Source organism: Castor canadensis, chromosome 19 (assembly GCF_047511655.1).
Source record: "Castor canadensis chromosome 19, mCasCan1.hap1v2, whole genome shotgun sequence".
Classification (NCBI taxonomy): Eukaryota; Metazoa; Chordata; class Mammalia; order Rodentia; family Castoridae; genus Castor; species Castor canadensis.
Window position 1 is genome coordinate 5,412,052 of NC_133404.1, and position 26,085 is coordinate 5,438,136.

Genomic DNA, 26,085 nt, shown 5'->3' on the forward strand with positions numbered 1-26,085 from the left:
TTGTCACAAGCCAGTCAGAGACCATCTAGATGTCCCCTCACCTATCCTAGGAGGCCCTCAGCCCCTACCCTGATTGAACCACAGTCCTCCCAAGTCTAGCAGACACCAGGACCAGTGCTGTCTGAAAATGTCTTTTATTTAAGCACAAAAATTGAAACAACATATACATTTGTGGGTTTTTTTTTTTTTTTTTGGTGGTACTGGGGTTTGAACTCAGAGCCGACACCTTGAGCCACTCCACCAGTCCTTTTTTGTGATGGGTTATTTTCGAGATAAGAGTCTTGCAAACTATTTATCCGGGCTGGCTTCGAACAGTGATCCTCCTGATCTCTGCCTCCTGAGTAGCTAGGATTACAGGAATGAGCCACTGGCACCCGGCCAACATATACATTTGTACATGGAGGGGAAAAAAAAACAGGAAATTTACAAAACCCTGGTTGCTGTCACTGTCATTCTGTGGCTCTTGGCCCTTGTGAGCTGATAGCCACAGATGGACCCAGAGGCAGGAGACTGGCCAACTTGGTGATAAGTTCCCATAGCCTACACACCAGCTCCTGTAGCTCTGCAGGACAGGGTGAAGGCTTCACTGGTGGCCCCCTGGGTGTCTATGCAGTGACACCTCTAGGAAAACCCTCAAGGTGAGTGGAAAGGGACCTAGATTGTACTCTGTAGGAGGAAACCTCAGAAAGGTGGCTCAGCAGTCCTGCCTGCAGGACAGTTCTGGTCTGATTCCCCCACCCTCCCAAAGAACTGTCCAAGCTGGATACTGCTAAGTAAGAAGGAAGGCTAAGGCAGAGAGCAGCTGGTCTCAGGAGAAGAGAAAATCAAGACAAACAGAGCCAAATGACACCTGGACAGCCAGACCCACCCACCTAGAAGACAGCCAAAAGCTGAGCAGGACAACTTGGGATCAATATCCTTATTTCTCTCTATCCCCAAATCCCAAACAACCTCATTATACATTCAGAAGGTCTGAAGAGAAGAGCTCAGGGAGGGCCCCAGGTGCTATCAACACCAGGAGGCTACAAAGGACCTAAGGGGCTATGAACCTACTTGTGAAGAACAAAGGCAGAGGAAAGGCTGGGGCAACCAGGTCAGAGGCTCTGGAGGCTGGAAGACCACCCCAGTGTAATCTGGGGAAGAGAACTGCCCACCTACCCAGACTTCAGCTCACCTAAAATGGAGCCCTTGAGAGGCTTATCCTAGCCTAGGCAGGCAGGGCAGGGCTGTGGAGGCCACAGGCGTGTGTGTGTGTATGTGTGTGTGTGTTCCTTCATTAAGGGGAAACACAACTTCAGTCCCACTGCTTCCAGACAAAAGAATCCTAGCAAACTACCACCAGAGAAGGAAAGACAGCTTTGTTATTTTTTCTTTTCTCTTGTGTAAAAAAAATTCCCTGTCCCTCCCTCCCCTTCCTTCAGATGGAAGGGACAGCCGGTTGCTGAGGAAGGAGGAAGAGCCAGGACAAGACCCCCACCAGGTCTGTGCCGGGCATAACCATTGCATAAGGCACCCACGGAAAGTGCAGCTCAGAAGGCAGGAGAGAGAAGAGGCTGGGGCACAGGGAAGGAGAGTCAGCAGGACTAGTTCCCCTGGAAGGTGCCTCGGGCAGCAGACGAGGCAGCATTGCGGAAGGTTCTGCTACTGAAGATGCCCTGGGAAAACTCCTCCTGGGCCTGCTGGAAGCTGGCTCCTGTCCGGCGGTAGAAGGAGTGCACCTGGGGAAAGAGGCTGGGTGAGAGGAGCCTGCCCTGTGGTACAGCACAATCCTAGCCATTCAGGTTACATTCCAAGGGGACACTGGGAGCCCAACCCTGCCTGGCTGTCCACGTAGAGCCTTGGACAAAGGCACTGGACCTCTGGGGGGCCCAACTGCAAAGGTGAGGAGCACCTTGTGGCCAAGGCAGGAGAGAAGCACCTGCTTCCTTGGGTTTGCTATTGGCCCATCCCCTACTTACCCGCTGCAGGAGGAAGAGTGAGAGCCCAGCACAGAGGGTGAAGAAGCCAGCCACCACCACCATGATAATTGACACAGCCAAGGGCTTTTCTTTCAGTGCAGACAGGGCCGCAAGCCAACCACTACAAAGGGAAGAGAACAACCACTACAAAGGGAAAGTCCCCATGGGGAGCTCTTCTCCAAGAGGCCTCTGTATCCGGACCACCACTTGGGGGTCTCCCTGCAGCACAGGAAAGCTGTGGCTGAGAACCCTTGGCCTGTAAGACCAGGCCTATGTGAGGACGGATAGGCCCCATGCTGCCCATGTGGCTTCCCCTGGAGCCTCAGAGGTGGATTCACATGGGGAATTTCTGGCTGTTTGAGGTCTAGAAGGACCGATGTGGCAGATGCCCTCAGAGTGAGGAGCAACACTGGGCTCAGCCTTCTCCTGCTGCTTGGGGTTGGGGGCAGGGAAGGCCTGGCTGCTCACTCCCACTCTCTGGGAAGGAGGAGCACTAGCCAGCCTGTTGCCTTCATCCTGTCACCTCAGCTTTTCCCACTGGGACCCAAGGACAGCCCCTGAAATCCTCATATTTCCTGATCTCAGAGTTTACTACAAAGGCACAGTAATCAAAACAGTATGAGACTGGCATAAAAGCACAAAGGCAGTCATAAAGATGAGTGGACAAACAGATCAATGAAATGGAGTTCAGAGTCCGGAAATAAAACCATAAATCTGTGACCAATTAATTTTTGACAAGGGTACTAAAACCAAAGGGAAATGGAAGTCTCTTCAACAAATGGCACTGGGACAACTGAAACTTACTTCACTATATAGAAAAATTAACTCCAAGAAAGTCAGAAATGGAAGTATAAGAGCTAAAATCCTTAGAGTCGAAGTAACTTTTCATTTTTTTTGAGACAGGATCTCACTACATAGTCCAGGCTGGCCTTGAACTCACAATCCTCCTGCCTCAGCCTCCTGAGTGCTAGGATTACAAAATGTCCATCAACTGATGAATATATAAAAGCAGACTATCCCTACAGTGGAACATTATTCAGTCACAAGAAGAAGGAATGAAGTACTAATACATACCAAAACATGAATGAATCTTGGAAATATTATGCTCTATGAAGAAAGCCAGAAGGCAATATATTACATGATCCAATTCATATAAAATGTCCAGGATAGACAAATCCATAAATACAGAATGCAGTTTAATGGCTGTCAGGGGCTGGGGAAAGAGAGAATGAGGAATGACTGCTTAGGAGGTATAGGGTTTCCTCCTAGGCTGATAGAAATGTTCTGGAAATAGAGGTGACATTACGAATGTACTAAATGCCATGGAATTATATAGTCTTAAGTGGTTTCAGTGCTAAATGAGATAGGGAATTTTATGTTACATGCATTTTACAATAAATATAAAAGAGTGCTGTGAGGTACAAGAAAGGGTGTGGTGATGGAAGGGCTGTAGAAAGGAGGCTGGAGGCTGCAGAGCTCATCTAGGTGGGCCCAGGCAGAGGAGGGAAGGGCGGGGCCAGGATAAGAACTCAAGCTTCCACCTCCGGGTCCAGAGTGCAAATGGCAGTTATTAATCACAGTCTTTCTACCAGAATCTTGCTTAGGGTAATGAATAATGAAACTGGGCCATTGATCAAAAGGGGCTAGACTAGCCCGGCACTCATGCCTGTAATCCTAGCTACTCAGGAGGCAGAGATCAGGAGGATTGCAGTTCAAAGCCAGCCTGGGCAAATAGTCTGTGAGACCCTATCTCAAAAAACCCTTCACAAAAAGGGCTGGTGGAGTGGCTCAGATGGTAGAGCACCTGCCTAGCAAGCATAAGGACAAGTTCAAACCCAGTACCACCAAAAAACCCCAAAGGATCAAACTAAAAACAGCAGAGAGAGAAGTGGGATGGTGAGAGGGCAGCATGCACTGGCTTGGAGTGCCAGGGGTCCCAGCCCCCTCCTCATGCACTGGACTTGCCAGTCTCACTGCAGGGAGTGGACTAAAATAGTGTCACCCTTGCAGGCTCAGGCTCTCACCCAAGTGCCAGCCTGACCTTTCTGCAATGCTCCCTGTGCACTGGGGTAGAAAGGAAAACATCAGCCATGAGCTTTCCTTTTGGTAATTAATTCTGAGCTGTGGATTGAGGTAGCAAGAAAACTCAAGCCAGCCACGTGCTTAAGGAGGAGCAAAAGAAGCCTGTCCAGGGAAGGCTGGGCCTCATCTCCTACAGGTGCAAGGCCCTCCGAGGCTGCAAACGCCAGGGCATCCATCAGCCTCTAGGAGGGTATGGCAGGAGAAAAGGAAGAGGATGAATTCAGTGCCAGTCAGTCTTAAACATCCAAGCCAAGTTCACCCACACAGCCTAGAGAGTGAAGAGCAAGGGAAGACAGTAAATTGCTACTGGAAAAGAACTGGAAAGGGGGCGTGGGGATGCAACTCAATAGGAGAGCACTTGCCTAGCATGTGCAAGACCCTGCATTCAATCCACGGCACCACAAATAAATAAAAAGACCTGGAAAGGGGTCCAAGATCCATTCAAGCAGGTTCGCCCAGCTCCTCCCTACCATGTTAGAAGTGGGTTCATCTGTGGGGCTCTCTAGGAGCCAGGAAACAGGGGAAGAAAGCCGAGCCCTATATCCAAAGCCTAACTCCCTGTGATGCCCCAGCTCTCACCTGGTCCCCAGGGTAGGCAAGCCAATCATCTGGATGAAGTAGACCCCTATCTGACAAAAAAATATGAAGAAGAACACGAAGAAACTGAAAGAGTTGTCAGACCTGTGGAGAGAGGGAAATAGGAAGTTACAGGAGGACTGGGGCCATGCTCTCCAGCACTCCTTACGTGATGTGACACTTCTCCTTACTTGGCATCAGGACACAGGAGGGACAAGCAGACAGAGCCCCAGGGACCAGTCACACTGTCCAAAAGGGTGTACACCACAGTCCACAAGGGTTGTGGATTGGGAAGCCTTTTACTGCTTCCCAATTTAAGGGGTCAGAGCTTGACCCCAGCACAGACAGCAAACTGCTCACTCAAAGGACAATATAAAGAGGTCCATCTCTTGGAATACTTGCTTTTCATAGCAGGAAAGAAAAATCTAACCCAAAGGCATAAATCTCTAATAATAAAACTGTAAACTAGGGCTGGGAGTGTAGCCCAGTGGTACAGCACATATACACGAGGCCCTGAGTTTGACTGTAAACCAGAAAAACAAAAACAAAAAAAACCCCAATACCCTGTGGAAAGAAAGGAAGGTAGTCGGAGAGTAGGAACACTGGATAGGATTCGAGGGTTAAGCACCTCGGCACCTCTGTGGACTGGAATACAGTGGGAGTTCAGGACCTGCCTAATGATGCATGGGATAGTCCAGCTGCCCTCTGCTCCCACACTTCTTAGGGTCTGCTGGCCTCTCAGCTCTGAAAGCATCAACCATGAGGTACAATTCCAAAACCCCAGGGTCTGTGAGGGGGCTTCCATTCAGGCTTACAGGATCTATTCTAGGTCCTGAAACTCCACATATGGCCGAGCATCACTGGGGAGAAGTGAGAACAAGGGATGGGCTATTGAGTGTGCCCACCTAACACTCTCAACGAGACACACTCAGAATCTCAGAAAGGAGCTCTCTCTATCCAGCAACTGAAATATCTGCCTGCCAGCCAGACTGGGTACAGTGGATGGCAGGTAACACTCCAGATGCCCTCTAGGTCTCCTGTGCTTATCCAAGGATAAGGCACAGAGCAGATCTCAGGTACAACTGTGAAAAACGGCTTCCTGATCCGTTTTCTCTGGCTCCAGGTAGGTATGGGAAAGTGCACTTCTCCCATCACTGTGCTGTGCTAAGATTGAAATGGGACCCATGGGCCTGGGATCCACTGCCTGCTACTGGGATGCCAGCCATATTCTCACCCCTTCCCCCAGCCCCACTCACCTAAAAGCCTTGTAGATGGGGCGGTACCAACAAAGGAAGGCACAGGGGGTGAAGATCACAAACCACAGGATGGAGAGACCAAAGGCCGTTCCATTGGAAGCGTCACTTGTGAACCAGGCCAGGCACGCAAGCAGGTTCAGAAACAGAGTCAGTGAATGCACTGGGGAAGGGGTGAGGAGAGAGATGTGGCTTGAGCCAAGATGGCTAAAGGGCTCCCCCACAGGGCAAGCCACTCCCTAGGAGAGGAAATGAGGTTCATGCTGTGAGGGCAGCTGCAGAAATAGGACAGGACCTCAGACCGACCTAGGTAGGGTTAGCTTTCAAATCCTGATTTCCTGGGACCTCACACCAGAGACCAAACTAAGTTCCTGACAGGTGACAGACCTGCCCAGGTCTTGGGGGAAGGAGGGACATAGGGAGGTACAGACCCATGGCTGATTCTTGAAAAATTAAGTGACCTTTTTCCCTGCCCCATGATGAAGCTAAGGGAGAGTCTTTTTCCTAAAGGCCTGGGGGGAGGCAAGGCCTTCAACGATGGCAGGCCGTTTTTGGCAGGGAGCTCTTCAGGGGCTTGGAAGCCTCTGGCTAGTCCCATCCCACTTGCTCAGTAGCCTGGACTGGCTCTCTTGAGTAGGCTCCCAGCCAGGCAGCAGCTGGTGGGCAGAAGAGATCTCCTCACACCAGCCCAGGCACTGGGAAGGCTAGAGTCTGCAGGAAGTCTCCACCACCAAGGAGGAGCAAAAAGAAAAAAGACGGGGCTCTCACAGCACACACACTGCACCCCAGAATTCCAAGGGCAGGAGCTGGACTCACACATCCAGAGATAGTACAGCATCTTGCAGATCCGCTGGTAGTCGGCAGGGATCTCAGCAGAGAAGTCCTGGTAAAAGCAGGGCTTGACAGGGCACCATGAGGGCAAGGGCGGCCAGTTGTTCTCTCTCACTACAGGAAAGAGACAGCAGGGGGAGGGCCCAGCCTCAGAACTGACGTGGAGAAGTGTGCATGCTGGCCCAGTTGATGGGTAGAATGGGGCTTGTCAAGGGGCTCTGGGGTTTTGTGGAGCATGAAGTGAGATGGAATAGGGACCCAAACAGACGCCCACAAGCTCACTCAGAGATAATGGAGCCCAAATGCACTGGGAAATACGGAGAACTAAATGGCCTAAGTGACTTATTTTTTTCTTTTTTGGCAGTACCAGGGTTTGAACTCAGGATCTACACCTTGAGCCACTCCATCAGCCCTTTTATCCTGATGGGTTTTTCGAGATAGGGTCTGGAGAACTACTTGTCCAGGCTGGCTTCGAACCTTGATCCTCCTGATCTCTGCCTCCTGAGTTGCTAGGATTACAGGCGTGAGCCACCGGTGCCTAGACTAAGTGACTATTTTTATTAACAACCAGCCCATAAACAGGCAACTGGGGTCATCATCATTAGCAAAGACCTGTGGGTCCAGTGCCACCATGCCATCAAAGAATCAAAGAATTTCAGAGCTGGGAGGAGTGCAGAAAGAAACTACATCTGTTAGGAATATCCTACCGGTCTCCCAACTTCCAACTTGCTGCTCTCCCCATGACTGGCACCCTCTGAGAGGATCAAGAGCTCCACCAGTTCTGCAGCTGCCTCAGAAGACAGCCCAGGTAAGTGTGGGGAGGGCCATCTGTGCAGGACTCAGATTACTCTCCTGCAGCAGACAGGGCAGGCTGGGCCCTGGCAGCCTCCCTTACCGTGCAAGTTGGCTGCAGCATTCTGTAGCTCCCGCTCCTTGCGTTCCAACTCAGCAGCTTTCCTGTCCAGTTCTTCCTGCTGCCGGAGCAGTCCTGCCTGGGCTGCAGCCGCCACAGCCTAAAGAGAGCCAGGACAGGAGACAAGAGGAACAGTGTCAACCTGGGCAGGTGAACAAAGGTCCCCTGGCCCAGGCAGGGAGTCCCAGAGGCAGTCCAAGCCCCACAGAGTGACTCAGGCACCAAGGAACACCATAGAGAAGCCAGGCAGACCTGTCTCCCCCTGTCCTCATGCCACCTGTGGCCCCGCAGGCATTACTAGGACTCCCCTCAGTCCTAGGCTTGAGATAGAAAAACTATCCCCCTGGCTTCACCCTTTGGCCCTCTAGTGGAGTCCAGGCTGGGTTCAGTTATAGAGACCTCTGCAGTAATAGCAGAGGGAAAAGACCTCACAACAGACTAACCTCAAGCCAGAAATCCAGAGGCCCCCAACCCCATGTGTAGAGCCTGGAGGGTGTGGGTGTGTGGAGAGGGGACAGTGCAAAGTGTCAGCAGTGAGCACAGAGCAGAGACACTTCAGGGCAGACATGTGTGCTGGAGTCCTGAGGATCTATACTGAAGCACCCCAACTCCTGGCTCTGCCCCAGAAGCTGCTTTCCGAGGCCCACTTGAATAGCGCTGATCACCTGAACTATGACTGCCACCCCTCCCCCAGAGTCCCCTTGAGGTGTGGCCCTGGTCTGCTGGCCTAGAATCTAAGCTTTATCTCCTTGGCAGGTAGAACAGAGCCTCCAAGCAAGGCAGCTCAGAGACTCAGTGAGGCTGAGCAGAACTGGGCTCAGGGCCCTGTTCCTGATGGCTACTGCCATGGTGTCACCAGTTTCTTCCTGAAGAATGAGACTACAGTGCACTTTGCTCACAGGATGACAAATCAGGCAGTATGCATATGAACACCTCACCAAAAGAAGTTCTCCAAAGAGCCAACGCTGCCTCTGAGAGATGAACTTGAGGCAATGGAGACAGAGGCAGGAGAACTGACCACACAGCACCATACTGAGGGTCTTAACCTCCTCTCCTCAAGTCTGTGCCTTTAGTGATACAGAACCCGGGTCCCAGCAGCCCACCCTATCCTCTGCTGAACAAAAAGTCACACTGCATACAGGACTTGCCTCGCCTCCACAGGGTTCTAGGACCCAAACTGAGTAGGCTCCAGGGCCCGGCCCTCCCTCTTCCTCATCTATACTGGGCCTACCTTCGGAAGCTTTTGCATGTAGCTGTCTCTGAGAAAACTATCTCCTCCTAGCAGCATCTGCCTCTCTGAGAGCTCACCCGCCGCCAGGAATCGGGCAGGCAGGAACTTGCTGGCCTGCCTAAGCAGGAGCTGCAACACACAACTCCGCTGTGGGTCATGTCACAGGGGTGGCCCGCAGCTCACAAGGGTAGGGTAGGGAGGTGACAGAGGGGAGTACTGGGCACAAAGCAAACAGGATTCATCATATTTGGTAAAGGGAGGAAGGAAAATAGGAAGGAAGGCAGAAACAGATGAGGCTGAAAAAAAGAGAGATGGGTTGGGGGATGTAGCCCAGTGATACAGCCTGTACTTAGCACAGATGACACCCTGGCTTTGACCCTCAGCACCACCAAACAAACACAGACTACTGGGCCCAGGTAAGAGAAGAAGCCAAAGGCCCAGGGGGATCTGCAGTGCCACAGCAGGGCAAACGCTCTCTCAAAAGACAACAAGGACCCCAACCTGGTAAGTAGAGCTTATTTTTGGTAGTGGCAGTGGGATGTGGGATGGCGTGGGTGGAGACACTGGGTGGTAAAGCAGCCCCTCCGTTTGTAAGTGACCAGGTCCAGAGAAATTAGCAAGGGGGCCCCTGCAGGGGAGCTAAGGATTAAGGCCCTCTGCCTACCTCCAGCCTTGGAGTTCAGCTACAGGTCTGGGTGATTCCCTCCCTGAATGGAGGCCAAGGGTTCTTTGTCACCAGTACCTGAGGGGTTGGCTGAGTTGGTTCCACTGAGGGCTGGAGAACTGCTGGCTGCGAGGGGCCAGGTAGCTGTGTGGCAGGAACTGTCGTTGTTGCATTTGTCTGTGGGACAGATCAAAATTGAGAACTGAGTGCGCTCTACCAGTGGCAACCTCACAGGGTGAGAGCCATGTGGTCTGGGCTTTGCTCTTGGCCCACAAGGCTCAGGCTCAGGACACGATGACCTCTAACCTGGTTTCCTGGCCATAGTGGATCCAGAGCTCTCAGTCATTGCCCTGTCCTCTTCAGGGAAGGGCCCAGGCCAGGATCCCATGGGGAGAGGTTCAGAAACCTCTCATGACATCCCCATTCTTGCCTCACCTCGAGTTCACATTTGAGGACTACAGCTTCTCAGAGCTGCTTCTTTCTCTGACATGGATCTTTGCCCCAGAGACCCTGTTACAACCCACAGGACCACAGGACTCTGAGAGTGGGCACATTCACCAACCTCTGAGAAGGGGTTGAATTCAGCCAGGCCACCCTGTGCGGCATTGGTCAGCTGGGTCACGGAGGGATCCTGGAAAGGTGAAAGAGAGGCATTAGGTACTGGGAGAAGAAAGCCCTGGCCAAGGGCCAGCAGGCAACCCGTGACACTCAGCTGCAGTGAGGATGCTAGTCACCTTCCCAGTGCCCTCAGCAGCCTCTCTTGAATGTTCTGTCCTACCTGCCACACTGGAACCAAAATCCCTTCTCCCTTTCTGGAAGGGCGGCCCTGCTGAGTTAAGCAAGCCTTCTGCTCTCCAGGCCTGGGAGGAGGGACCACACAGGTTCTTAGCACCCTATAGACTTAGAAAGGGCTCTTGGTATTTACTTCCAGGGAGTGGGGTAGTTAGTGGGGTGGTGGAGGTGGAGACTTATCACTTCATAGCCTTTCTTTTTTTTCCTTTTAGTGGGACTGGGGTTTGAACTCAGAGCTTCCCACTTGCAAAACGGACACTCTCCTCTAGTCCATTTTGCTCTGGTTATTTTAGAGATGGGGATCTCATGAACTATTTGCTAGGGCTGGCCTTGAACTGCAATCCTCCCAATCTCAACCTCCCAAGTAGCTAGGATTACAGGCATGAACCAAGAGTGCCTGTTTTTTTTTTTTTTTTTCTTAATTATTCTTCTCTATTCATTGCAGTGTAAGAGATGGAACCCAGGGCCTTGTGCATGCTAGGCTCTCTACCACTGAGCCACACCCCAGTCCACTTCATAACCTTTCTGTACTGTTTTTTTTTATTTTACAGAAATCATTTGTTCCTCTTGTTTCTTAAAGGACAAGTATAAGGTCATGGAATGATGTTGCTATTGCCAATGCTGATTTATTAAATCAAGTGCACTTGCCAGGAGGAGCGATATGAAGGGCTCAGATGAAAAGCCAGAAAAATGTTTTCTGTTTGTTTTTTTAAGTTCTTTTCAAAACATTTCCTAACAAAGCTGTCTTCAGGTGGCTCATGCCTACAATCCTAGCTACTGGGGAGGCTGAGATTGGGAGGATTGCAATTTGAGGCCAGCCTAAGCAACTAGTTCATGAAACCCCATTTCCAAAATAACCAGAGCAAAAAAGACTTAAAGGTGTGGCCTAAGGATAGAGCACCTGCTCTGTAAACATGAAGCTCTGAGTTTAAACCCCAGACCCCCCCCCCAAAAAAAAAGTCCTAACGGAAGGGCATGATGATACAAGTCTGTAATCCCAGCACTTGGGAGTCTGAGGCAAGAGGACCATGAGTTTGAAGGCAGCCTGTGCTACATAATGAGACCCTGTCTCAAAAAAATGAAAACATCCTGCTTGGGGCTAGGGATGTAGCTTAGTGGCAGAGCACTTCCCCAGCAAGTACCAGGTCCTGAGGTCAAACCCCAGCACTGAAAAAAAAAGGTCCTTAGAGCACAGCCTTGTCTTTCCCATCTGGTACCTGCTAGGGACTCCAGCCCTCCTCTTCACCTAAGCAGTCATCCTGCTCTCCCTCAGTGGAATTCCTCTACACTCTCCCCTTCAGGGTCATAAGTGCAGTGTTCAGGTCTGATCCACAGCCATGCTGGGGCTCTGTGAGGAACAGCTGTGAGGCGTGTGGGGGGAATCAGACTTGCACTGGCCTGCATATCTGCACCTCACTTCCAGGCCCTCACTACTCCACCAGGGGCTCCCATTCTTCAGGCCCAGCTTCACCTCCATCAGGAGGCCTTTGTTGGAAGCCTCCAATTCTTTTTTGTTTTTTGGTAGGACTAGGGTTTGAACTCAGGGCTTCATGCTTGCAAAGCAGACACTCTACTGCTTGAGCCATTTTGCTCTGGTTATTTTGAAGATGGGGGTCTCACAAACTATTTGCCAGGGCTGGCCTCAAACAGTGATCCTCTTGATCTCAGGCTCCTAAGTAGCTAGGATTGCAGGCCTGAGTCACAGGCACCTACCTGGCTTGTTTTGTTGTGACAGGGTCTTACTATGTAGCCTCAAACTCATGATTGTCTGGCTTCAGCTTCCCATGTGCTAGCATTACAGGATGTGCCACCACGCCTGGCTCACAGATAATAACTCTCATCTTCCCACTCAGGTCACAGCTCCTGGAGGGCAAGACATGTCTGACCACTCCCAGGGCCCCATCCAGAGCTGGGCACACAGCCCAAAATCACTGTCTCTGAGCAGGCTTCATCCTATGCAGCCTGTACCTCCCTCCAACCTCCTTGGCACCAGATACCATGTCCACATCCTTCCTCTGAATACCACCTCTGCTCTGGTGGCTTTTGGAATGTGGATAAAGTGAGGTCTGGGAAGCCACCTGAAGTTGGAGGGATTGGTCCTGAGGTTATTTCATGAACGACTAGCAATTGTCTTCCTTCCATCTGCAAGGAAGATGAGGGCTCAGCATCTGCTTCCCACTCCAAGTGAGCAGAAACCCAGCCAGAGCATAGGGAGGGAGCTCAAGCCACTGAAATCAGACCCAGCAGCCATGAACTGGTTACTGGCGTCTGAGTCACCATGGGACAGAGAAACAGAGAGGCAGCTCTGGTAGCAGTTTCAGGTGCTGGCATATATACACCTGGCCAAGGTGCACGTCTAATATGCAACCTGAGGCCCATGGCCAGATGCAATTTCTTTCACCACTGGCAGCCAAGTAGCGGATTCTGGGGTGGGATGGAGATGGAGGGGATGATACCCTGTCCACACTGATCCCCCTGCCTTTTTCTAAAATCTTCAAGGTTTGGCCCTAGACCCCCTTAACAGAGCCTGTCCCCACTAGGAGGCTGGGAACACTGGGTAGCCAGGTGCATCAAGGCCCAGTCCATCCTTCAGCTTCCTGGGCTGTGGCAAAGGGCCCAAGGTGAGCGGCCCCTCAGGGAGGTTTGGCAACAAGTGCTGCACACTGTAGGCCTCCACTTTCTCTAGGAAGCACTCCCCTATGCTAGGAGACCTGCATCACGGCAGGGGCCCAAGGACTCAGACACACCTTGCTTGAGAAGACAAGCCAAAAACACTGAGCCGTGAGGGGACTTCCCATTGAGGAAAGCTGGGTCCTCTCTGAAAGCTGTGTGTGGCTTCAAGAGAAGCTGAGGCCTGGGAGAAAGGGGAGAGAGGAGGAGGGGCTGCAGGAGGGGTGTGACATTCACTGAGTGTCGACTATGTGCCAGGCTCACCACACGATACCATTGTGGAGTTGTGGCCACTGTTCTCAAAGAATGTGGTGCTCTGAGAGACTTAAAATCCACTATTTGCAGTGACCTACCTTCTCTTCTATGCATCTAGATTATACTTGTTATACTCCACTGGGAGAGATTGGAGAAAAGCCACTATAGTCAGCTTGTATGTTCTGTGACTCTGCAGAGGAGCCCTAGCTGAGAAACGTGACCACACACCTCCTCAGTGGACTTGCAGGACAACACTGTAAGGGAGGGGTCATCCTGCTTTGCAGCTGGAAAAGTCCAAGCTCAGAAGGGGCCAACAGCTCACCGAAGAACCCAGAGGCACTGGATGGGCAAGAACCTGAGTCAAAGTCAGTCTGTCTCCGGGGACAGGAGAGGGCAAACCTGAGAGGCCAAGGCTTCCTCATGCCTGGTATGGTGCCTGACAAATGGAGGGAGCTCCATCACTGGGGCTGAATGAGAGAACCCACTCTGGAAGGCACTGACAAAAGCTGCTGCATGCTTCCTTTCTGACTTTGAAGAGCTGGTTCGGGGAACATCCTCGGTTAAGACACATTCAGAGAAAGGGTCTTTCAAGTTAGGACCACACTGATCGGCTGGGATAAGTGTTTGCACTGTAAATCACAAATGGACAGCCAATAGCACCAACCTTCCTTCCCATTCACTGAGCACCCACTGGCTCTTAAGTGGATCAAGCAGTTATGCAAAGGATGCTGAGGGCTAAGCTTCATATGGAGAAGTTGAGGTGAAACCCCTCAACTGCTAGACTGCCCAGCATCCTTTATTGAATTTATAAGTAGGAAAAAACTCCCAAATTCAGTTCTTTCTATTCAGTGAACAGCAGGAGGAATTTGCCAAGATGAGCAGGACACAGCTCCTGCTTTAGTGTAGTTCAGTCTGGTAGTAGAGACAAGTGAACATATCCCAGGGGACCATGGCAAGGTGCTGAGTGATGACAGGAGGGAGGGGAGACACTCTGGAGAGCTCTAAGGAAGATGGGCTCCCAAAGGAAGGGAAGAAGGCAAAGCTTTACTGAGCTGGTATCTGAGCTGGATCTTAAGAGATGAAAGGAACTTAGCAGGCTGTAATGTGGGAAGCAAGAAATGCATTTGTGAAGCCACAACATTTTCATTTATTGATTGATTGATTGCAGTACTGGGGTTTGGACTGGGGCCTACATCTTGAGCCACTCCACCAGCCCTTTTTGTGATGGGTTTTTTTTGAAATAGGATCTCGTGAACTATTTTCCTGGGCTGCCTTTGAACCGTGATCCTCCTGATCTCTGCCACTGAGTAGCTAGGATTATAGGTGTGAGTCACCAGCACCTGGCTAACTACAGAATCTTTCAAAACAGCATATATCTAGGGACTGAGAGAAGGTTTATGGAGGCTATAGGTCAAGGTGGGTGGAGAGGAGCCAGGAGTATTGGAAACCAGCCTCACAAGAGCAGGGCCACACCGGAGGGGTTTAGGCTTGACCCCACCAGCCCTGGGGAATAACTAGACATGTGCAAACTGAGGATGCCATGATCATTCTGGCAATGGGGAGGACCTGCAATGATGGGAAGGATGACGGCAGGAGGGCTGGCTAGGACAGACGGCAACATGGATGGCAGCTGAGGATGGAGAAGGAGGGAGAACTGCAGAAAACCCTTCTGGGGTCAATGGCACAGGCTCAGCACTTGGGATTGGTCAGGAGGGCAGGAAAAGAAGGAGTTGAGGGCTGGGGTTGCCAGCCTGGGTGACTGGTGAAAGTGCCACTATTAGCCATAGGTGACTGCAGGGAATAAGGAGCAGGTTTTTCAAGTTGGGTGAGGAGGGTAGGGAGAGGCTCACAGAAGATTCGGAGCCAGACTGGACGACACCTGTGGATATCTGATTGGAATGTTCAAAAGGCCCGGGTGAGAGCTGGAAATGTTAGAAGCTCAAGAGAGTGGTAAGAACCAGAGATCTAGATATAGAATCAGCGTGTGGATGCTATTCTGAGGCCCCTGAACTGAAAGTGTAGAGTGAGAACAGGGTCAAGTACAGAACTCCTAAATGGATGACACAGGAAGTGAAAACAGGCCAACACAGGTGAGAGTTATCAGCCAAAGGGAACTTCAGAAGAACTGGCCAAACAAGGGTGTGTGTCACACACAGCACAGGTCGCCCAGTCTCACAGCTCTCAAGAGACCACAGTATATGAGAATGATCAGATGAGATGGGCTCATGACTGTAATCCTAGCTACTTGGGAGGCTGAGATCAGGAGGATCTTGGTTCAAGGCCAGCTTGGGCAAAGAGTTTACAAGAACCCCATCTCCAAAATACCAGAGCAAAATAGACCAGAGGTGTGGCTCAAGTGGTAGAGTGCCTGTGTTGCAAGGGGAAGCCCCGAGTTCAAACCCCACTCCTGCCAAGGAAGAGTGATTAGGTGCCTGGGCTGCACACAGGAATACATGGGTGACAGCATGCAAGAGCAAGTTTGATTCTTGCTGATCCTTCATCCAAAACATTCCCATGTGCCAATATTCCCAATATTGCCATGGTTTTCTGCTCTCAGCCCAAGCAAGCCCTTTCTGCCACAGGGCTCTGTGCTTCCTCCCAAGATCCCAGCTGCTCCTTTTGCACACTGCCCCATCACACTACGGTGTGTTGTCACGGTGAGCATTCTTGGTTCTGCTGCCACATTAGAAGGCCTGGCCAGTCACCTTGCTCTCCTGTTCTGGCCAGTGGAGTAGCAGGGACTCAATGATGTGTACCAATGTGTGAGCATCTCAAAGGGGCACTTGTTGGCCAGGCCACACCTTACAAATGTGTGCAGCACTCTTCTCTGGGTGGCAGTTACCTCTTGTTTATCCTGGTTAAATATTACCAATCTCTGAGCACAGAATTGTCCTAAACACAGTGGCTCCAAAGATAATTTAACAGAAGCATAGAGTCCAAGTTCACCTGAGTCTCTGGCCAAGTTCTAACACCCAGCTTGGTTCCAGGTACCAACCACAAAGGCAGGAACACCCCCATTTGGGCAGCTGTCTGGAGTCAGCATTAAGCTATAACAACCTTGCCACTTTCAAATTTCTTAAGACAATGCTGCTGTTCTACAGTGAAATTCTACCAGCTCCATTTGGTGCCTCTGAGAATTCCCAAAGTTACAGTTAAGGGGGAGCCAACCCTCTCTGGGAAGCAGAGAAGCCCTCAGTGCCTGTGCAGGAACTTCTGTAACTCGGTCCACACTCAAATCACGTTTCTACTGCCACTTTCTCCTCTTGCAGGAGGAAAATGTTTCAGACCCTTGCGAAGCAGCCACAGCACTGAGATTATCTTTTAACTGCAAGGAGGCAATGTGTGAAAGTGAGATTGTGTGACTGGGCAACTGGGAACACTGAAAGGCTTCCTCTGTTCCACACCACCACCTCCTCCACGCCCCCTCCTGAGATCAGAGCACTGGTCTGTGATAATCTGGCAGAAGTGTATGTAGGAAAAGCAGCCCTGGCATTTGCCTGGGTGGTCTGATTTTTAGCGGACTGCTGAAAAATAAGACACAGTACAAAGCTTCCCGGTAGCTTTCTGCTTCTTCATCACCTAACAAGACCTAGTGAGAAACTTTTGGGGGCAGACACCCTGGAATCATTCCAAAGAAGAGACCCAAATACCCTGAGGGCACAGAACAGACAAGCCATAATTAACAGAGAAATTAGGGAGTGCCAGGGGAGGTTGTGAAATTGCCAACCCTTGGCTTGATGTTTCCTGCTTCCTCCTTGGAGTTTGGTAAGCATCTACCGAATTCTCTGACTTAACTTTCCATTCACAGCTCTTACCTTGTGGGAAGTTTTCTAACAATCCCAACTGTACCTACACTCAAGGACCAGGTCATCAACACTGTACCCAAATTGTAGGGTAGGGCTAAGAACTTGATGAGGAAGTCAACTTAAAGATGTGCTAGGAGTTTCACTGGCATTTATGACAGCAGACATTTCCATGGTTGAATAATTTTGAGAAATGCTGACTCAAAGTCGAGCAAATGTCTTCAGTATAGGATTTCAAAGAGTCTTTAACAAATTAATGAGCCTTGGCAATCTTAAAGAAAAATGTAATAGGTATAGAGTCCCAAACAATTTGACCACAGAACTCTAAGCACCTTTCAGGACTGGCAGTACTCAGAATATACATTGTTTTAAAGAATTAACTTAAAGCTAGGTGTGGTGGCCCATGCCTGTAATCCTAGCATTCAGGAGGTAGAGGCAAGAGGACTGGGAGTTCAAGGCTGGCTTGCTACATAGCAAGAACTTGTCTCAAATAAATAAATAAATAAATAGGGCCAGTCATAGTGGTTCATGCCTGTAATCCTAGCTACTCGGGAGGTGGAGATCAGGGAAATCATGGGTCAAGGCCTGTGAGAGACACCATCTCAACCCAGCTATTTGGGAAGTATAAATAGGAGGATTGAAGTCCAGGCTGGCAGGGGCAAAAAGACCCTATTCAGAAAAAATAACTAATGCAGCCTGATATGTTAATCCTAGCTACTTAAGAGGCTGAGATTGGGAGGATCAAGGTTTAAGGCCAGCCTGGGCAGATAGTTCGTGAGATCCCCATCTCAAAAATAATCACAGCAAAATGGACTGGAGGTGTGGTTTAAGCTGTAGAGCACCTGCTTTGCAAACATGAAGCCCTGAGTTCAAGTCCCAGTTCCCCCCACCCCACCCAAAAAAAAAGTAAAACAAAAAGGACTGTGGATGGGCTCAAGTGGTAAAACCCCTGCCTACGAAGCACAAGGCCTTGTGTTCAAACCCAGGAATTACCAAAAAATAAACAAATAGAAGTACTAACTTTAAAAGCACAAAAAGGAGGCACTGGTGGCTCATGCCTATAACCCTAGCTACTCAGGAGGCAGAGATCAGGGGGGTCAAGCCAGCTTCAGCAAATAGTTTAAGAGATCCTATCTCAAAAACACCAAGCACAAGAATGCCTGCTTAGCAAATGCAAAACCCTGAATTCAAACCTCACCACCAAAAAAAAAAGAGAGAGAGAGACAGAAAATACCCAACCCAAAAAAGGCTGGCGAAGTGGCTCAAGTGGTAGAGTGCCTGGGTAGCAAGAGTGAGGCCCTGAGTTCAAAACCCCCATACCATCAAAAAAAAAAAGCACAATAAAGGGGCTGGGTATAGCTTGGTGGTAGAATACATGCTTAGCATGATGAAACCCTGTGTTCAATCCCCATCACCTTAACAAAAACAAAAAGGTATAATAATACGATCAATATTATTCCATTCCCTCACACTAGGGGAAAAAGCTTAGTTAATGCTAATTTGTTATTTTCATCACTACCAGTACTCTCATTTCAGGAACAGTAACGAGGGTGATGATATGAATTCTTTCCTTGGCTGACTTAGGGCTGGTGGTGTGTTTCAAGTAGTAAGAGTACCTATCTAGGCTGGGTACCAGTGGCTCATGCTTATAATCCTAGCTACTAAGGAGGCAGAGCTAGGAGGATCAACGTTTGAAGCCAGCCCCAGCAAATACTCCATGAGATCCTATCTTGAAAAAAGCCCTTCACAAAAAAGGGCTGCTGGAGTGGCTCAAGTGGTAGAGCACCTGCCTAGCAAGTGTGAGGTCCTGAGTTCAAAACCCAGTACTGCCAAAAATAAAGTAAAATAAGATTAAAAAAAGAAAGAAAGGAAAAAACCCATCGCAAAAAAGGGCTGGTGGAGTGACGCAAGGTGTAAGCCCTGAGTTCAAGCCCCTGTACCAAAAAAAAAGGTTGAGGCCCCGAGTTCAAACCCCAATACCACCAAAATAAATAAATAAATAAATAAATAAATAAAAATCCATCTTAGCTGGCCTAAAATAACCTAAGGACAGTTTAACACCAAAAAACCATTAAAACAGCACCTTCCCAAGAATGAGACCCAGGTCTCAGCCCCTTCCTGCTGCTAATTCTGGCATACTGCTGATGACTGGCATGTCTCATTCTCACAGGGGACTTGCCTTCATATTGATAAACTGAAAAGACTACATTTCTAAGAATGTTCCCGGTTCTAACAATCAACCACAGACTCTGAACGCTGAGTATATTTTTATAATCCACCATTATATGGTGTGAAAAAAAAAAAACAAAAACCAACCTATTCTGGAGGCTGACTTGGTGTGACAGTTTGAGTCTATCACCTTTCTACCTGCTCTTTCCTGAGCTCTGTGCCAACACCCTGAGCAAATGAAGCTGGGCTCACACCCATCACCCATGGACTGCAAGGAGGCAATGTCCCAGCCCTGGTAGTCAGGGAAGCAGACACTTCCATCTTAAGGAAGGGACAGCAGTTCTGACCAGGAGAAAGAACTCAGGGGCCTCACATTCAAAGCTGCTTCTCCCTACACAGCTGCGTGCCAAGAATGGAAAGCCAGTCCAGGATGAGGCAGAGCAGTATGGCAGCCAGCTCTCTCCTTCCCACACAGGATTCCCCACCAGATGTTGCTGCTCTGCGAGCCAACAGCTGTTTCCTGTCTTGCCATATCCTGGAGCTGGCTGTCTGATGAACACTGTCTTGCCTGAATGCAGAAGTTACTTCTCCCACAGTTTGCACAATCATTTCTGAGTTCAGATAATGGCTTAAGACTGTCAAGGAGCTATTAATACAGGGCAGGACAGTCCTGCCCACTGCTAGCACTGGAGAAAAGCTGACCACCTCTGTTGTCAGCAGAAATTTTGATTCTGATGGGGACAAAAAAAGAAGAAAAGGGGAGAAAAACAGGAACATTATCACACACCACACACTCCAAAAGGCTTCTAGATCCTTCTAAAACCCAAACCTCAGTATTATAAAGCAGTTTTGTAATGAAAACAAAACAGCTACCAGAAGACAATAACAGGAAAAAAAAAAAACAAATGTTCTTTCCTTATTCAACTAGTAGAGATGACTGTTTGTTTGCCTTACGTAAGAGACAAGGTCCTTGCAAAGGCTCTGTCAAGAAATATTAAGCTACAAAAGGAATGTTCAGAATTCTTCAGTGTGAACAAGAACAAGCTACCAAAATTTGCCTTGAGGGCTCCCATTGGCTAAGTCACCTTGAGATCAAGAAACAAGCATAAAATTTCCACTCTCCTGATAGTGCACAATTATTTAGTTCAAGTCTCCTTTGCCTTTGCTCTGACCCTTTGCTCAAGGTGGAAGTCACAGGAAGAACCTCTCCAAGGACTTCCCTGACACCTGCAGGAAACTTTGAAGCTGCCAATGACCAAAATAAGGTACAAACCAGATGAGTTAATGTGCCTAAAGACATCCTAACAGAGCAGAAATATCAGAGCTCATAAATCACTGGTCAGCACAAGCAGGCTTCCCTAGAACTGGTTTTGAGCAGACATGAAAGAAGAGGCACATGTGTCTTGCCATTAACAAGAGTTCGCGCCCTTCACCAGAAAAAAAGGAACATCTCTGTGCTGTCTGCTCAAAGGCAGGAAGATTTTGGCTTTAGGTCAGCAGATTGCAGCCAGGCACAGGTGGCTCACGCCTGTAATCCTAGCTTCCCAGAAGGCAGAGATGAGGAAGATCTTGCTTCAAAGTCAGCCCAGGGCAAATAATTGATGAGACTCTATCTCGAAAAAACCCAACACAAAAAAGGGCTGGTGGAGTAGCTCAAGCAGTAAGAGCGCCTGCTTAGCAAGTTTGAAGCCCTGAGTCCAAAACCCTAGCGCGCCAAAAAACAATAACAAAAAATTGTTTCTTCCTCGATTGTTCCAAAGGTCAGGCCAGCTCATAGGTCAGTGCATCTAAACTACCCTGCCGCCACTCGCAGGTCCATCAGACCAACATTCCTATGCTTCAAGACTCAGAACAGCGTTCCCTCCACCCTGACCTGGGCTCTGCTCTCTGCCCAAAACGCATTGCAAACGAGACCCGAGGTCACAAGCGTGGAATCTTATCCAGGTCATTTTTCAGCTTGGGTTAGTTTCCTACCTTCTCCCAGCTTTCTAGTCCTGATAAACTCCAGGGACTGTCCTATACTTTTTATGCTAGTTTCGTTGCTGCTGCTGGTGGTAGTGGTGGGATGTGTTGGGCTTCCCCCACTTCTCCATCCCATTAGACACTTCCACTTCCTCTTGTTTCGGTTACCCTTTCTCCTAAGCTGACTCAAAACAGGTGTCTTCCCAAAATCGCAGGAATGTGATAGCCACATTTTGCTATTCTTTAACGCCAAGGGAAATCTCTCTAAGGGTCCGGCCGTGCCTGTTCCAGTTCCTTCCCCCAGTCACAGCGGCTACATCCCCCCAGGTGCTAAAACATCCCACTTCTTCCCAAGCTACAGGGTCCCCGCCCCCTCCGCAGTTCCACCTGCTGCTAGTCCCGCCCCCTACACGCTACGATAGGGCAGCCCTCAGAGCCCGCTCTCCCATTGGGCAGATGGCCTGTCCCTCCTACGCCACGTCTCCCACCGCTGGCGAAAGCAGCACGGGCGGCGGCCCTTGACTCTAGAGAGATCTGTAAGTTGGAGGGATCTTACCTGGAAGGGGTTTACATCCATTGGGTCCGCAAAGGGGTTGGTGTCGAAGGCCGACATGGTGGTCGGAGGCCAGAGGGCTAGCTCCGCGAGCGCAGCTGCCTCCGGGCACCCAGACCCAGCGGCGATCTGTGTAGACCCTCCACTTCCGGGAGCGAGGTAGCCGTTCCGGCGCAGGCGCAGCGCCCTCCCAGGGGGCGTGGCCTTGAGACGTCACAGAGGTCGACTCCACCCCTCTGCCCGCCCACTAGAGAGAGAGATTGATTCCATCCACTAGTTCTCTGCGCTAGGCACTTCATTGTTCCGGGGGCGCCGAGAAACCAGGGAGCCGGAGTCAGGGTCCTCACTGCGTCTTAATCTGAGCCCTTCCAGCTTCGTTTTTTTTTTTTTCTTTTTTATAGCTTCGTTTTTCTAAAGTTAAACTCTTAAAAGTGGCATCGAAAGAAAACTTAATTCCTTCCTTTCCTCTAAAACAAGTTTGGAAAGTCCGTAGAAATCCCAGGGCAGGGGACGGGGTGACGGGTCAGGCAGAGGGGTTCTCCTCGGAGAGAGAGAAACACAAGGACCAAGCAGAAGCCCCTATCTTAGCTGAGCCCCCTTTCTTCGGCCTCACCCCTGGTGTCAGGTTTTACTGTTTGGGGGATAAGGATCCCTGAGCCCACACAGGTGAGGATTTGAACCTGGGCATTAACGAAGTGAATGAGGGAGTTCAGTAACGAGCCTCGGTCAAGGGGAGGTGGCTGATTAACTCCCACAAGCTCACCTTGTAAGCTCATCTTATAAATATCTTTTATAAATAAATATCTTATAAATATCTTATAAATATCTTATAAATATCTTGAGACGGCCTTTTTGAATATTTCTTTTTTTTGGCTGTAACAGAGTTTGAACTCAGGGCCTCTTGCTTTCTAGATGCTCCACCATTTGAGCCACTCCACCAGCCCTGTTTTGTGTTGGGTATTTTCAAGATAAAGTCTCACAATCTATTTGCCCCAAGGCTGGCTTTTCTAACTGTGATCCACCTGATCTCTGCCTCTTGAGTAACTAGGATTACAGGCGTGAGCCACCAGGGCGCCTAGCTTGAAATTTTTAATTCTTTTTTTGGTGGCCCTGGGATTTGAACTCAGGACTTCCCTCTTGCTAGGCAGGCGCTCTTACCACTTACCACTTGAGCTACTCTGCCAGCCCAGCTTGAACTTTTTCTTTTGTTTTTTTTTTTATGTTTTATGTTTTTTTTTTTTTGGTTTTTTGTTTTTTTTTTTTGGTGAAAGGATCTCACTATATAACCCAGGCTGTCCTCAAACTCACTATGTAGCCCAAGGTGGCCTTGAACTCTCCATCCTCCTGCCTCAGCCTCCAGAGTATTGGGATTACCATCATGCCCAGTTCAGGTTTTGTTGTTTCTGTTTTGGAATTCAGCCATCATCATTTCTCACCCTGGACTAGAACAGAGATGCTAATTGGCCTCTTATTCTTCATGTTGTAACCAGATATGTGGTGTTCTTTGTTTTGTTGTTGGTTTTGGGGGGGATTGGTTTGTGAGACAGTCTGTGTAACCCAGACTGGCCTCCAACTCTCAGTTCTCCTGCCTCAGTCTCTCCAGTGCTAGGATTATAGGCATATACCACCAGGCCTGGCTTGTTTTTGCTTTTTGAGATGAGGGTCTCCCTATGTTGTCCAGACTGGTCTTGAACTCCTGGGCTCGCATGATCCTCCTACCTCAGCCTCCCAAGTATCAGGGACTATAGGTGTGCATCACCATGCCCAGCTCCAGAGATCTTTTTATTTTTATTTTTATTTATTTTTACCAAATTTGCTTTATATCATGATTTCTTAGTCTTTATCAAGTTGATACAGTTTGGAGAAATAAATACTCCTTTCACTTTTTCATTGCATGTGTGTTAGTAGAAGTAGGAAAGAAGAGAATCTGAGAGAGTAAGCAAAGGGAGCAGGAAATGGAGATGGAAAAGAACGATGAGCTTGACCAGAGAGAAACTAGTGTTTATCTGAACCTTCTCAAAATTAGCAGTGTCAGCCAACAAAGTTAAAAATTGACAACATAAAGTATTCTCTCCACACAGAAGTAATCTGGGACCCCATTCAAAATGCATTAATTATGTAGCATCACAGTACAGGTTTCCTTTCAGGCAGTATGTGTACTTTTTTTTTTTTCACTTTGTAAAGTCCCATGAATGACAGTGTCCTTGAAGCACTTTCAGTGTATTAGTCAGCAATATTGTCTTGATCATATGAACCAACCCCAGTTAGCAGCAGCACTGTAGCTGCCATGTAAAGTTCCTTCTTCCAGTAAAACGCCATTCTTCATTAGGGCTTCACAGAGGGGAACTTCTTGAAGGGCATTCCTATTTCACTTGAGTATGAAACACACCTCAACCCTAAATGTAGATTAAATTAAGTCACACTCTTGGTTACAGGTGTATAAAACAGCCACTGGCAAAAGTGACCAATCTCTAGCCTAGACAGTAACTAAAAATGAATCTCTTTTAGCCTCCCACCTCCTAATTTCCTCCGAAGGTCCTTGTCCAAATGCTTTGGTGCTCCGTACAAGACTGTGAGGCAGAGCTGCTATATCAGAGATGCCTGTTACAGAGGATATTAGAATGTGTGAATGTTGTTCATCTCATCAATTCTGCCCAATCCACAGGAGTGAAAAATGGATGAGATATGGTATCTTCAACACCAGCAACTCCAGCACCCAGACGTTCCAGAACTGCAAGAGCCTCTTCAGAAATACATTCTGGCATGTTCAGCGTAGTGTGAATATTTATTCCTGCTGGATGACACTCAACCAGAGTCTTGCCAGTGAGAAGTTCAAAGAGGACAGCACCCAAACTCCACCAATCACAGGCCTCGGTTTCTTCTGTGATTGCTCCAACCTCTGGGGCACAGTACATTCTCTCTATGGCATCGCTGTCACAGGAATCTTCAACCTCACTCCACCTGCTAAAATACGTTAGCTGAATGTGTCCTCTGTCATTCAATAAGATGTTGTTTGGATTCAAATCGCAGCATACAATTCCCTCTCTATGTAAAGCATCAAGGGCTATCACCATTTCCAGAGATCTTTTTAAAGGAAACAATATTCTCATGGAACTTTCTTTTTAAAATCTTTCAATTAATTCCTATAGATGCCCAAGTTCTTACTTTGGCCTCAAGGTCATTCAAGATCTGCCTTCACCTCTGTCTGTCCTATCTATCCCTTCTCATGCCCACCCCCCTTCATCTCAGTCTTTGTAGTGACTTTTTTTTTTGCAGTGCTGGGATTTGAACTCAGGGTCTATACCTTGAGCCCCTCTACCAACCCTTTTTTGTGAAGGGTTTTTTCGAGATAAGTTCTCGAGAAATATTTTCCCAGGCTGGTTTTGAACTGCCATTCTCCTAATCTCTGCCTCTTGAGTAGCTAGGATTACATGTGAGAGCCCTGCCTTTGTAGTGACTTTTCAGTTCCTCACAGTTCTCCTGTTCCCTCCTGCCTCAGGATCCTTGCACAGACTATCCCTTCAAAATGATATGCCCTTACTCCATGCCTCCCTCACCAATATCCTCAACTTACACTTAGCCTTCAAACTCAAGTTCAGGCTCTTTCCTCAGTAGTGGCTTTCTGTCGCTAGATCAATTCCCCTCCCTCATCATAAGCTCTTATGTTACCCTGTAATTTCCCTTCATAATGCCTATTACAGATTGTAATTGCAAGCGTGTATAGGTGATTATGTGTTTATGTCTGTCTCCTCCACTAACAGATAGCTCCACCAGGGCCTGTGTTGCTCACTGTTGTTTTTCTGGCACTAACATAGTACCAAGTACAGTGAATAAGCCACGTTCCAGTGACTCATACCTGTAATCCTAGCCACTCAGGAAGCAGAGATCAAGAAGATCGAGGTTCAAAGCCAGCCCAGGCAAATAGTTCTCAAGAACCTATCTCAAAAAAACCCTTCAAGAAAAAGGCCTGGTAGAGTGGCTCAAGGTGAAGGCCCTGAGTTCAAACCCCAGTACCACAGAAAAAAGTACAGTGAATATTTACTGTTTCCTTTGTCAGCTTCTCTTACCTTCCTGTCCCCTAAGTCCTAATTATCCATTAGGGTTCAGCTCCATTTCTCAAGGAAACATTCCCAAGTGGGAGGATGGGAAGGTATCTGTGTGTGTGTCCTCTATCCCTCAGCCACCCCTCCAAGTGCAGAGATCCTTGCTGTCTCTGTCTACACCCTAAGAGAAGGATATATTTACATCATAGGGGTCCTACCTCCTCCTCGTGTGTTACAGCTAGCAAGATGCTGGGTGGATGAAGAAGGAACAGAACTTGATCATAGCCAGAGTGGAGGCTGCCCTCCCACCTGTCTCTGACACTCCCTAGG

At 48.9% G+C, this 26,085-nt stretch overlaps 1 protein-coding gene and 1 long non-coding RNA gene across 3 annotated transcripts; one reads left to right on the forward strand and one right to left on the reverse strand.

The window, feature by feature from the left end:
* Positions 1-118: 118 nt before the first annotated feature.
* Scamp2 (secretory carrier membrane protein 2) lies at positions 119-21,888 on the reverse strand. Of its 2 annotated transcripts, XM_020178756.2 has the most exons (9): positions 21,716-21,887; positions 10,071-10,139; positions 9,587-9,685; positions 7,596-7,713; positions 6,686-6,814; positions 5,873-6,032; positions 4,620-4,721; positions 1,959-2,079; positions 1,450-1,718 (listed from the first exon to the last, which is right to left on the reverse strand). In XM_020178756.2, exons 1-9 carry the CDS (start codon positions 21,770-21,772, stop codon positions 1,584-1,586), a joined length of 990 nt encoding a protein of 329 aa, XP_020034345.1. In that variant the 5' UTR covers positions 21,773-21,887; the 3' UTR covers positions 1,450-1,583. The 2 variants fall into 2 exon arrangements, with proteins under 2 accessions (XP_073918078.1, XP_020034345.1); XM_074061977.1 differs by lacking the exon at positions 1,959-2,079 and having other exon boundaries at positions 119-1,718; positions 21,716-21,888.
* LOC141419264 (uncharacterized) lies at positions 21,616-24,736 on the forward strand. The gene is made up of 2 exons (XR_012444037.1): positions 21,616-21,695; positions 24,378-24,736. It is a non-coding gene; the product is annotated as an uncharacterized lncRNA (long non-coding RNA).
* The last annotated feature ends 1,349 nt before the right edge of the window (positions 24,737-26,085 follow it).